The sequence below is a fragment of the Schistocerca serialis genome, chromosome 3 (genome assembly GCF_023864345.2).
Source record: "Schistocerca serialis cubense isolate TAMUIC-IGC-003099 chromosome 3, iqSchSeri2.2, whole genome shotgun sequence".
Classification (NCBI taxonomy): Eukaryota; Metazoa; Arthropoda; class Insecta; order Orthoptera; family Acrididae; genus Schistocerca; species Schistocerca serialis.
Window position 1 is genome coordinate 376523232 of NC_064640.1, and position 14317 is coordinate 376537548.

The following is a 14317-nucleotide window of genomic DNA, read 5'->3' on the forward strand; positions in this document are numbered from 1 at the left end:
TATACAAAATTACTCTCCTCTGTATTGAACACCTACGAATATGTAACTTGACCTGTAAAACTGACACCAATTAATGTGCAGTTTCCTCCTGTTCTCCGATCCTAGTACTCTGCCGCGTCTATACCAACACATTCCACAGCACTACACCTTCATACCCAACACATCCTGTCCAACGAAACTTTGATCATTTTGTAACGGAAGAGCGTCACATTTAAATTTCAGTGGTGTGTTGCAATTGCCATTTATTTCAATGTTGATAGGGGGGAGAGATGTTATAAATTGTTCAAATAATTTACAGGAATGCAGCCGGATGACGTAGTCGACAACGACCTATATTTCGAAAGCAGCATATCCTGCCACTTTCAAGGCATAAGTGGCAGGAAATAAAGTGGCAGGGTGTGCTCCTGCCGAAATATCAGCAGGTGCTAACGACGTCAATTGGCTGCATTCCCATAAGTTATTTTAACATTGTGTCCGCCTGGAGATACTCAGGTCTCACATGTTTTAAATTGATTGCAAAAGTATATTCTGATTAGTAACTGCACACTTTATTTCATTGTTATACACTTTTCACTTTAAAACAATCATACATATGAAGTGCGGTCTCTTCCTGGAGAAGTAATAACTTACTATACAGAAAGTTTGGTACTCAGCTAACGAAACTGGGAAGCTACTCTGAAGTGCCATAGAATATGGTATAGACATGCGTTTCAAATACAGATATGTGTAAACAGACAAAATACAGCCGGCCGGTGTGGACGAGCGGTTCTAGGCGCTTCAGTCTGGAACCGCGCGACCACTACGGTCGCAGGTTCGAATCCTGCCTCGGGCATGGACGTGTGTGATGTCCTTAGGTTAGTTAGGTTTAAGTGGTTCTAAATTCTGGGGGACTGATGACCTCAGATGTTAAGTCCTATAGTGCTCAGAGCCATCTGAACAAAATACAGGCAGGCAGAATACGAGCAACGGCAACGCCTATATAAGACCACAAGTGTCTGGCACAGTTGTTAGATCGATAACTGCTGCTAAAATGGCAGCTTATCAAGATTTAAGTGAGTTTGAACATGGTGTTATAGTCGGCGCATGAGCGATGTGACACATGATCTCCAAGGTAGTGATGAAGTGAGGATTTTCCTGTACGACCATTTCACGAGTGTACCGTGAATAACAGAAATCCGGTAAAACATCAAATCTCCTACATCGCTGCGGTCGGAGAAAAATCCTGCAAGAACGGGAACAACGACGATTGAAGGGTATCGTTCAAAGTGACAGAAGGGCCACTCTTCCTTCAAATTGCTGCAGATTTCAATACTGGGCCATCAACAAGTGTCCTCGTGCGAACTATTCAACGAAAGCAGTTCACATAATATGCAAAATGCTGGTGATGTCTTAAACTGGGGAACAATCAGGAATGGGGTGCCGCAAGGTTCGGCCTTGCGTTCTCTGCTGTTCTTAATATATATTAATGACTTGCCATTCTATAGTCACGAAAATGCAAAGCTGGAACTTTTTGCCGATGATACAAGTATAGCTGTCACACCCAACAGACAAGAATTAACTGGTGAAATTGTAAACGATGTTTTTCAGAAAATCATTAAGTGGTTCTCTGCAAATGGGCTCTCATTAAACTTTGACAAAATACAGTATATACAGTTCCACACAGTAAATGGAATGACACCATTCATAAATATAGACTTCCATCAGAAATCGGTTACTAAGCTAGACTATTCAAAATTTGTAGATGTATGCATTGATGAGAGGTTGAACTGGAAAAAACACACTGAGGATCTGCTGAAACGTTTGAGTTCAGCTACTTATGCTATTAGGGTCATTGCAAATTTTGGCGATATACATCTGAGTAAATTAGCTTACCACGCCTATTTTCATTCTCTACTTTCGTATGGCATCATATTCTGGGGTAACTCATCATTGAGTGAAAGAGTGTTCATTGCACAAAAGCGTGTAATCAGAATAATTGCTGGAGCTCATCCAAGATCATCCTGCAGACACTTATTTAAAGAGCCTGGACCCTGCACGCCAGCAGGGGACTTTTCAAGCTAGTGGAGGCTCTGTAATGGGGCGTGTGCAGTTGGAATGATATGGGGCCCCTGATACGTCTAGATACGACTCTGACAGGTGACAAGTACATAAGCATAGTATCTGATCACGTGTATCCATTCATGTCCATTGTGCATCTTCACTGTAGCCTCACAATATATATAGTCACTTTTGAAATTTGTTATTAACAGTCCGAACGAATTCAAAAGTAATAGCAGTGTACATGGCTACAACACTAGGAGAAAGGATAATCTTCACTATTCAAGGTTAAATCTAACTATGGCTCAGAAGGGGGTAAATTATGCTGCCACAAAAGTCACTTACCAAATAGTATCAAAAGTCTGACAGATAGCCATATAGCATTTAAAAGGAAATTAAAAGAATTTCTTAATGGCAACTCCTTCTACTCTTTAGATGAATTTTTGGATATAGTAAGTGGGTAATTTCCCCAACCCCCACAAAAAAAAGAAAATTAAAAATATTAAGTGTCATGTAATATTTTGTGTAATATAATATCTCGTATAGACATCTTTTTATTAACCTGACGCGTTCCACATCATTACGAAGTGTCGTATTCATGATCTATGGAACAAGTACTAATCTAATATAATCTCATCTAAACATCATCGATATGGGCTTTCGGAGCCGAAGGCACACTCGTGTAGCCTTGACAACTGCACGAAGCAAAGCGTTACTCCTCGCCTTGGCCCGTCACCACCGACATTGGACTCTTGGTGACTGGAAACATACTGCCTGGTCAGACGAGTCTCATTTCAGATTGTACCGAGCGGATGAACGTGTACGGGTATGGGGCAACATTTTGAATCCATGGACCCTGCACGTCAGCAGGGGACTTTTCAAGCTAGTGGAGGCTCTGTAATGGGGCGTTTGCAGTTGGAATGATATTGGACCCCTGATACGTCTAGATACGACTCTGACAGGTGACAAGTACATAAGCATCGTATCTGATCACGTGTATCCATTCATGTCCATTGTGCATTCCGACGGACTTGGGCAATTCCAGCAGGACAATGCGACACTCCACACGTTCAAAATTTCTACAGAGTGGCTCCACGAGCACTCTTCGGAGTTCAATCACTTCCACTGACCACCATACTCCCCAGACATGATCAATATAGAGAGAGAACAATAAACACACATTTGACATATTCAGAAATCCAACAGCCACAGACATAATCATACATGCTTCATCCAACCACCCGCAAAATAAAAAATTAGCGGCCCTACGACACATGTTACACAGGCTAAATAACATCCCACTCCGCAAAGAAAATTATGAAAAAGAGTTACCAACAATACAACTCACAGCCACTAACAATGGTTAGAGCACCCGTGAAGTACAAAACTCAATCAAAATATTAAAACATAAGTAAAGAAAAATCAAAACAAGCAGCGAGCACAGAACCCCACAGACACTACAGCACACAAGGGAACACAAACCAATAACACTCATGACGTGGATAAAAAAAAAAAAAAAAAAAAATGGTACACTCTTACATACAAACACACAGCAACACACAAGATAGCAAACATACTAAGGAAACAGGGATTACAAATAGCTTACAGAACAAGAAACAGCCTCCAGTCACATTTACAAACAACAGAAAAACCAAATAAACACCAAGGAGCAGGTATATACCAGCTAGAGTGCCAAGAATGTAAATCAGTAATCTGGGGATGACAAGCAAGAATTTTAAAACTAGATATAAAGAACATATAAGAAGTTGGAAATATGAAAACAGTCACTCTACCTTCGCCGAACACGTGATAAAACATGGACTTGAACCATCCAACATGGAATGTGACATGACACTTATTAGAGTTAATAATCACAACAAAAAGCTCCTGACGTTGCAATAAAACTTTCACATACAAATAGCCATTGCAACAATGGGGAAGAAGGTACTCAATGACCAAATCCATATAAACAATAACTCCCTGATCATGTTACCCACCAAAACAATAGCAAACCGAAATGTAACCACGATAGACAATTAGTGTATCTCCTTCTCCTCTTCTCTCTCTCTCTCTCTCTCTCTCTCTTCCGTTCCCCCCCCCCCCCCCCCCAAACACACACACACACACACACACACACACACACACACACACAACAAATGAAAAACATCAAATACAACAGAAACAAAAGATAGACAAACCAAACACACAACAGCAGTTGGCAACACTACACACTGAAAACACAAATATGTTGATCTCCAAATGGAAGTGAAAGTGAAACATGCAATGTGACAAATGTGTAAGAACAACGCCAGAAATATTCCAGCTGGAGTACGAAGACCAATAAATACAGCTCCAGAAACACATACATGTGCTAACAGCGCTGGAAATCGTAAGTAACACCGAACGATACATTCACAATACGGAACTACAAAAGATGCTTCTAACATAAAAAGCAAGAGAAACACACGCAAATTGTAATATATCAGCATATTATATCTATCACATAATACGTTTATTGTATGTATTTCAGGCCACTGATGAAACTTCCCAAATAAATGAAGCGAAACGAGTATGGCAACAAACAAACTGCCTTCATTTAGTTGCGTAGACAGTACATACCTCCACGAACCTCACTTTTCTCTGATTAATTTACGTAGTTCCAGAAAAACACTTCAGCCCACGTGAAGTGCTACCATTTTAAAACGGAATAAGGAATTAATTAATCTTCTGTTGAAGGCCAGCTACATGTGATAGTCAGAAAATGTTCCAAGTGATCTCCAGTAATTGTGCTGTAATAAGTCGTCTTGTGTAAATCGTTCCGTGGATGCAAGATATTTCCATGCAAAATTGTGGGCTGCAAGAATTGCACCATCTTGCTTCAAGAATGAATCCAAAAGGTAAACAATACGGCTTGTTTCGTTCGTCTAAATAAAATAAGACTTGAAGATACTGTGGAAGCTAATTTGCACCAGATTCTGTACGCACTGCTTCTGACAAAACAAGCGTGCTACTAACGATGTATTTCGTAATTTTTAAGGTAACAAAAAGTGACAGACCTTTGTTAATAGAAAATTTGGTGATTGTGTTTTAGGATTAATACAGTAATAGTTAATTGTTTTTTTCTTATTTCAAATACCTAATATGTACTTTGTTTAAACCTTATCCTTAAATTATTATTTGATAAGTGGAAAAACAATTGCACTTAATGCTATCTTTGTGTAGTTCATTTACGTAAGACGGTGGAAACGTGCACCTTTGCTGGGTCGCACTGTGACAGTACCTAATTAAATTCATTTGCTTTGTTACTAAAAATTAAAATAAATTCAGCCTGTAAATAATAGCTGACTTCATTCTTGTTTGAAAACTTCTGGTAAGTGACTGTTGGAAAAAGAAGTCGCTAAATATCTTGTGAGTTTCGTTCTGGTACTAAAAGCTAAAAGTAATTTTTTTCAAAGATAAGTTCATAAACTGTTTCAAGTTTGAGGAACAGTATTATTCCCAAATTTCGTCCCTTCGGGATTGGTGACTGCTATTAGAAGGCAGAATTAATTGTTTCCAGAAGGCAAGATGAGTTGGTATTGACTCCTGGCACAACTGTAAATACTGGCACTTTGTTTTAGTGGGAAACCATTATACCATTATCAAAGCGATAATTAAAGGTTAGGAGCGATTTAAAGTGTTAGCTTTTGTTTCTGGATAGAACGACCTGTTTCTGGATAGAACGACCTCCTAGTTTTTCACTAAACGCTACGGAATAAGTACGATGGCCTAAATAATATTCAAACAAAATTCGACGTAGTTAACAGTTGTAATAGAGTCCAACTGAAGCTTAAATAGTTCTCAAAATATAAATTTTATTGCTCTTCGCGAGTTCGTACTTAGACGCTACGGAAGCCATTCAAGATTGTGGCAAGGTAACGCAGTTTTGCAGGCCACTTGTAAGTGCACTATAATTAGAAACCGAACAGAGGAGTGCACGGTTGTTATACTCGTAACTTCCTCTTATCCGATCATGAAATCCGCTCAGATATACAGGCATCCTACCACGTTTAGCAGGATACACCTCTCCTTCCTTTGTTAGGGTTCTTGTGCTCACCATTCCCCTCCACCCTCATCCTAAGCCTTGGTTCGGAACCTCTCTGTCAGCATCTTCCCAGATTCCTTAAACAAACATCCATGCACATAATACCTCTATTACACACCACCCAAAACCATACATTTCCCATAAATCCCTTACCCACGGCAGTCTACATAATCTCATCATTTCATATGTGTAAATATTTCAAACAATCAGCAAATCGACCTTTTATCTTTTAACCAACACAACTCACCATTTGTCTTTTACTTTTGTGAAAAATTTCAATTTTTAACCCTATCAAAAAATTTACTGTTTTAAAATTTATGAAATTGTTTGACTGTAGCCACACCCAGCGTGGTGGGGCAAGGGGGAAATAATAATAAAGGCAAAGTAAGGCGACTGTGCGTCCAGTGTTCGTGTAACATTTTACTGATTGTTAACGGATTTAATTCCTGTTTTTCCATTTATTAGCATACTCGAAATTGGGCTAAGACTAAAATTTTGTACCAGTGCAAAAAAAAAATTCAGCTGCAGCGACTATCAAATCATTTAAGGTATGTTGTCAGTTCACCTGTTCGATTCAGACTTGAAAATGCAATGGTACAATTTCATTATCGCTCAAGGTTTCTCATAAGCAACCTCAAGCAAACTAAATTCTATGAGAAGATCAGGAAAGATTTTCCTGGTGACGCACACATTTTGAATGAGTGGGGTTCATTAGGTCGTTGGTCATAGTCACCAAGGATAGCTTGAAAGCACTACTTATAAAGGAAGTAATATTTTTCGATTCTTCTATGTTTCTGCTTGAAACAATTTCAAGCACGATGCTGAACAGAAGACTGAGATTTGCCGGGCACTTCATGAGGATGCAGGGTAACACGTTGACGAAAAAGACATAAAACGCAAAATGCTTAGCAGCGATTAATTGGAAGAGAGATGTCATAGGATATTGGAAAACAACTGGAATAAGCGAAGACATCCGTACCCAGGATAAGTTCAGCTATGGAATATACTGGAAGGTCGTAGGTGGACTGATACCAGAATCAAAATTAAGATCACGGAAGCAGAGAGAATCAGGAGCAGCGACATAATGAATAACTATTGGGAAGAAAGAAAACGTAATGGACAATTCACTCGTAATCCTAAAGGGACGAAATAAACCAAATAAATGAAAACAAACATGAAAAATTCCTACAACTCCAGTTTTTTAGTTAGTCTAAATGCGTTACATAATACTGAATACAGCATTCTCCTCTAAACCAAGCCATTTTCCTTGAAAATGATATATAATCTGACAATTTCAATGAAATTTTAACACCGTGCGCTAATATTATACATTTCCCATAAAATAACTTTAATATTAGGCCCTTCTATAGTCTTCTGAGTTACATGTTTGAGTCAATTTTATGTCAACATATTGCGAAAATTTCATGTTGTGATTTTAGATTCGTTTCATGAAAACAATTGAATGGAAAAATTTTAAATTTGGCAAAGGTAAGTCTCTAAATGTTGTGAACATAAAACTAAAATAAAATATACATTGATGGAACAAAAGTCGCAGAACCAAGAAATAATTAATTTAAAGTAATGAAATTTCATGAGTACATTTGTCTAACCAATATATTTCAGTGATTAACATTACAAGTTCACAGTTTAATATAAGCGCGACATATGCCATTGCAAATGCGAAATACTGGTACATTAATAACCGGTGTATCTGCCAAAATGTTTAATATAAGCGCGCAAACGTGTGGTGTACAGGTGCAGGATGCCAGTTTGTGGGATAGAGTTCCACGCCTAGTGCACTTGATCAGTCAGTACGGGGATGGTTAATGCTGTTTGTGAATTATCTGGAGTTGTCGTCCGATGATGTCCCATATGTGCTCGATTGGAGACAGATCTGGTGATCGAGGAGGCCAAGACAACATGTCGACAAACTGTAGAGCACGTTGGGTTACAAAAGCGGTACGTGGGCTAGTGTTATCCTGTTGGACAACAACCTCGGAAATGCTATTCATGAATGGGAGCACAACAGGTCGAATCACTAATTGACGTACAAAGTAGTAGTCAGGGTGGGTGTGACAACCGCGAGTGTGCTCCTGCTGTCCTACGAAATCGCACCTCAGACCGTAACTACAGGTGTAGGGCCAGTGTGTTTAGCACGCAGACAGGTTGGTTTCAGGCCCTCGACTAGCCTCCTTCTAACCAACATACAGCCACCACTGTCACTGGGGCAGAACCAGCTTTCATCAGGAAATGCAACAGACCTCAACCTTGCCCTCAAATGAGCTCTCTCTTGACACCACAGGTCGCAAATGGCGATGGTTTGGGGTTAGTGGAATGCACGCTACAGGACGTCTGGCTCGGAGCTGTCCTTGGAGTAACCGATTTGTAACAATTCTTTGTGTCACTGTGGTGCCAACTGCTGCACGAATTGCTACTGCAGATGCAGTACGAAGCAGCAGAGCCATACGCTGAACACAATGGTCTTCCCTCTCGCTAATGTCACGCGGCCTGGCCGTCCTGAGCCCCGTATTCTTGCGGCCGTACATTCTCATGACCACCGCTGCCAGCAATCATGTACAGTGGCTACATTCTTGCTAAGTCTTTCTGCAATATCGCAGAAGAAACATCCAGCTTCTCGTAGCCCTATTGCACGACCTCGTTCAAACTCAGTGAGATGCTGATAATGACGTCTTTGTCACCTTAAAGACGGTCTGCTGACTTCAACTCACCACGTCCAATCTCAAAGTTAACTAACGTTCACCGCCATTACCTACATTAAAGCAACCTCATTTGCATATTCATAGTGGCGCTTCTAGCGCCACTCTTATGTAACTGGCGCGAAATTTAAATAGACATCATCTTTCAGATGTAGAAACAAGCCTACCAGGTTTCTTTTACGTCGCACTACTGCTTCTTGATGTAGCGATTTTTCTTCCGTCAATATATGTCTTGTCATACAAACCAAAATTATCAGGAAACACTGTGCAATATATTGAAGTAACACGCTTGCTTCTATAGTTGGGGATTTCCCTATTGATGTCAGACAAAATGGTTCAAATGGCTCTGAGCACTATGGGACTCAACTGCTGTGGTCATCAGTCCCCTAGAACTTAGAACTACTTAAACCTAACTAACCTAAGGACATCACACAACTCCATGCCCGAGGCAGGATTCGAACCTGCCACCGTAGCAGTCGCACGGTTCCGGACTGCGCGCCTAGAACCGCGAGACCACCGCGGCCGGCATCAGACAAAATATTGATATTTTGTTTCTGTACTTGGCTCCGGCAATAGGCTCTTTCTCGCACAAGGCTACCAACCCAATTTGCCCCTTTCAATACGGAGGTGACAAACATCTATTATCTACGAGTAGAAACAGTTCCATATTCTTCACTGGTTCTCTGCTTGTTTATTTAATACCTCGTAATAGTAGCAGAATAAGGCACTGCTCATGCACTTGAAGTGGTTCTGGGAAACCTTAATAAGTAGAAAGGCACAGGATAAAATATGCTAACATTTGCAGCTCTTTCACGAATGCTTCTCATGTCTTGCTTGAAAGCTGGACTTGTCACCAATCAACTCATAAAGATTATAATCATTTTCTTACACTATCAAAGTGATTCAGCGATGAGCGTAATGTTATATGTTAACCGACTGTATCTCATTTTTATGAAACACAGAGGAATCTGATCTTCCTTTGAATACCACTTGATGAGAATTATCGGTGGATATAAGTTTTTATTTACGTGGAGGGCCATGCGTGCATAAAGTTACTAAAATTTTTTAAGTAATGTTACAGTCGTAATACTCACAATGACTGAAGATTTGTCAAGTTTTGGAATAAATCTCCTGGTATGAAGGCAACTGGATTATTTCCAAGGGACCTGCGAATAGAAAAAAAAAAAAACAGGTTTACTTACATATAATCTGTGACAGTTCTTCAAAATGTGTGATACCTTAATTTAGCTTCCAGAACTACTGTCGTAGTTTTCAGCATAAGAGGCGCGAAACAATTAGTATATCCTTTCCGAATTAAAATAATTATTAGTCACTTATCGATATTTATTTTCTATTTCCGAAATTTTCACTCACAGAAAGCACAGAGCTATGCACTGCACTTCTCAGTCTTCCTTACAAGGGAACCTCCCCATCGCACCCCCCTCAGATTTAGTTATAAGTTGGCACGGTGGATAGGCCTTGATAAACTGAACATAGATCAATTGAGAAAACAGAAAGAAGTTGTGCGGAACTGTGGAAAAATAAGCAAAATATACAAACTGAGTAGTCCATGTGTAAGATATGCAACATCATGGACAACGTGAGCTCAGGAGCGTCGTGGTCCCGTGGTAGCGTGAGCAGCTGCTGAACGAGAGGTCCTTGGTTCAAGTCTTACCTCGAGTGAAAATTTTACTTTCTATATTTTTGCATAGTTATTATCTGTCCGTTCGTTCATTGACGTCTCTGTTCACTGTAATAAGTTTAGTGTCTGTGTTTTGCGACCGCATCGCAAAACCGTGCGATTAGTAGACGAAAGGACGTGCCTCTCCAATGGGAACCGAAAACATTTGATCGCAAGGTCATAGGTCAACCGATTCCTCCACAGGAAAACACATCTGATATATTCTATACGACACTGGTGACGGCATGTGTGTCACATGACAGGAATATGTTGTCGACCCACCTAACTTGTACACTTGGCGAATGGGTAAAAAGATTCTTCTACCTTGCCCGATTTAGGTTTTCTTGTGGATGTGATAATCATTCCCAAAAAAGTGATGAGTTTGTCACATAAACTGAAAATAAAAAAATTAAACTTCTCACTCGATGGAAGATTTGAACCAAGGACCTTTCGTTCCGCAGCTGTTCACGTAACCACGAGACCACGGCGCTTCTGCTTTTCCAGCCTCCTTGACATTGCATATCTTCCCATGAAGTACTCAGTTTGTATACTTTGCTTATTTTTTCACAGTTCCACACAACTTCTTCCTGTTTTCTCAATTGATCTGTCTTCAGTTTTTCAAGGCCTATCCACTGTGCCAACTTATAACTAAATCTGAGGGGGGTGCGATGGGGAGGTTCCCTTGTTAGAAGAGCATTAGGACGCTGAGCAGTCACAGAGAATTGGTGACACTTTTTGAAATACTTGCAAATTCAAACCCTAGCACAGTAGTACAGGAGAGAGTTGTTGGATTATAATTATCTGGACCACCTGCGAGCTACTCGTACATATAAATCCTTATTTAATTCCACAAAGTAGTCAGTTTTCAAATATCATACTTCTTATCCGTCGTTATCGATGTCTTACAAGAGTAATGGAGGCCCATTCACAAGACGTATTAGTAGTATGTTCGTTAGTCCAATATTCTGTGCAATTAATAGTAAAAAAAGTTTCTAAATGTGTGGATTGTTGGCTTCGAGGCCTCAGTCTTTAGACAAAAGCCATCAGTACCCTAAGCACACAAGATTAACGCTGGTATAGTGCCTGACAAATGTGCAGAAAACATGTAAAAGTTACCATTACCCTACCACCAGGAATAGCCAATATAATTGTATAATTTTGTTCCTCATTTTGTTGTATACAACCTACTTAACCCCTATTTTTAATGCATTTTCCTCTCTTCTGCCTGTCTGATCTAATTTTTCTTCCTTTAGCATCAACACATATCTGGTGCAGAGAACGTAGGCCAAGATAATTTCAGTTTTAGTACTTGCGATAGTTTGTAAGCCTTTTCTATCCCTCCACCCCAATTACAGTGACAAATATACTTTGAATGACGAAATTTCCTGGTGGTATTAGCAATGGGCAAATAAAATATTACAAATCGTCCTCTTTTTGTCTTGCATATTCCTGCGTAATATTGATGCTCTACTTGTAAAATACACTGTCTGATCAAACGTATCCGGACCCGTATTAGTGGACATTAATTTGGTTTGTGCCCACCTCCGCCTTTATGATGGTCTGAATTCTGCTGGAGACACTTTCAGTGTGATGCCTGAAAGTCTGTGGAGGACTGGGCAGACCATTTTCCCTCAAGAGACAGAGAACGTACTGGCGGTTGACGTTGGGGTATGAAGCGAAGTCGACGTTCTACCTCATCCCACATGTGTTCCACTGGGATCGGGTTCGAACTCTGGGCAGGCCGGACATTTCAGGAATATTACTGTCGACAAGACATTGCTTAATAAATGCTGCTTTATAAGAAGGTGCATTCTCATGTTGATACAACCAATTCTCGTCTACAAACTGTTACTCTACAATACGCCGTACAGAATGCTGTTAGAGGTGTTCATATCTTTCCACATCAATTGGCTTTAGGCTTTCGGCAAACTCAAACCCTTCCATTGGATCGTCACAAGATATAGCTTGATTCATCACCGCAAATCACTCATTTTCAGCAGTGCACTGCCCACTGGTGGGCTTCTTTACAACAACTCAAGGTCTGCATGCCATTGAGTACAGAAATGTGTAGCTTATGAGGCACTGCTCGACCATTGTAGCCCATTCTTTTTAACTCTCTATTCGTACTCATTGTGTTAGGTAGACTGCTGGTAGCGATCTGGAGCTTACAAGTGGTCCCTTCTGCTGATTTCCTGCGATTTTTTGCAACCTGTCTCCTCAATGCTCAATAGTTGTCAATGCTCAATAGTTGTCAGTATATGAGGTATTTTCCTTCTTGTTTTAGCGGTGGTTGTTCCTCGGCGTTTCTACTTCGTAGTCAAATCACAAACGGTCGAAGTGAGCAGCTTTAGTAGGGTCGAAATGTCCTTAATGGATATTTTACTCAGGTGACATCCAATGACTAGCCAGTGTTCCAAGTCATTGTACTCTCCCGACCGACCCATTCCGCAACTATTGCTTCTCCACGGACCATACAATACCCCTAGCCTCCTTTTATACTGCCATGTCCGCGTCTCAAGACGTCTAGTGGTGAATAGCGTATTACACACGAGTGTCCCGACGCTTTTAACATATAGTGTATGTCCACATGAGCTAATTGTCGCATTCGATACGGCAACAGCTGAGGAGAAACGCTGACGTCTACACGGGGGACGCATGGATACAGGTGTGTCGTCTACCAGAATACAGTACGGTCTTCACACATGTAGTGACAGTCTGCAAACGTTAACTATGGTTCAAAATCGCAGTGGATCACGTGATGTGTTACGCACTTCTTTAAGCTCCACGGTTTGCTCACTCTGGAGCTGTTACACTAAGGGGATTCATGCTAACAAGGGAACGGGCAGACTTGCCATGTCGAAACTTGCAGTGATTTCCTTGGCACTCATAGCCGCAGTTAAAATCCACATGCTAAATTTCAGCTGCAGAAACGGGGTGGAAATTACCTAAAAAATCACGAAAATTGGTAATTCCTTCTTTGTCTCTTGCAACAAGGACTCGGGTACAGCCGCGCGGGATTAGCTGAGCGGTCTATGGCGCTGCAGTCATGGACTGTGCGGCTGATGCCGGCAGAGGTATGAATCCTCCCTCGGGCGTGGGTGTGTGTGTTTGTCCTTAAGATAATTTAGGTTAAGTAGTGTGTAAGCTTAGGGACTGATGACCTTAGCAGTTAAGTCCCATAAGATTAAAAAAAAAAAAAAAAGTCGGGTACTTCTGGTTTTCGATAGCTGTTGTTACAGCGAGCCGTTTGTTCACGATCGGGGAAGCTTGTTTATCTTGTTATTATGAATTTTTGCCGTGTTCATGACCGAGGAGAAGAAGATGCTACGATACAAGTTCCCAGGTAGCAAAGAACAATTGCAAGTTTATTAAGCCTCAGGAACAGAATACAGAACATGCAGGCCTATTACAGTTCCGAGGTAACTCTAAGGAAGAGTTCTTATGGCCGACTAGGTGCTAGTATTTTATTTGTGAGGGCACGAATTGCCATATACTACGTCAGTGGCAGTAACGTTTGAAAACTGTAGAATGTTTGCCTATGCAGCACGCCAGTGCAGTGAGTCCCACTGGACCATGATACGTAGCAAAGATTGGTATAGTTTTTTGCCTACTGATACTGTGTCGTTATGCTAGATTACCACTTATTCTGTAGTATAAATCGAAATGGAGGTTACACAACGACCAGAAACGCGAGAAGCAATTTAAAGTGAAGCTGTTGAAGTTCTGAAGCGCCAGGTAGCCGCGTTGCTCCAGGATAATGGAGAACAAAACCGGGGTAATGCGTAGTTGCAGACTGAA

The 14317-nt window shown here is 40.7% G+C and overlaps 1 protein-coding gene across 1 annotated transcript in view; it reads right to left on the reverse strand.

Annotated features, from left to right (window-relative positions):
* Nucleotides 1-14317, reverse strand: part of LOC126471615 (relaxin receptor 1) — a 752030-nt gene that overhangs the window by 185149 nt on the left and 552564 nt on the right. Inside the window, exon 12 of the mRNA XM_050099855.1 lies at nt 9933-10004. Within this exon, the coding sequence (XP_049955812.1) occupies nt 9933-10004 (72 nt within the window). The remainder of the gene's footprint in view (nt 1-9932; nt 10005-14317) is intronic.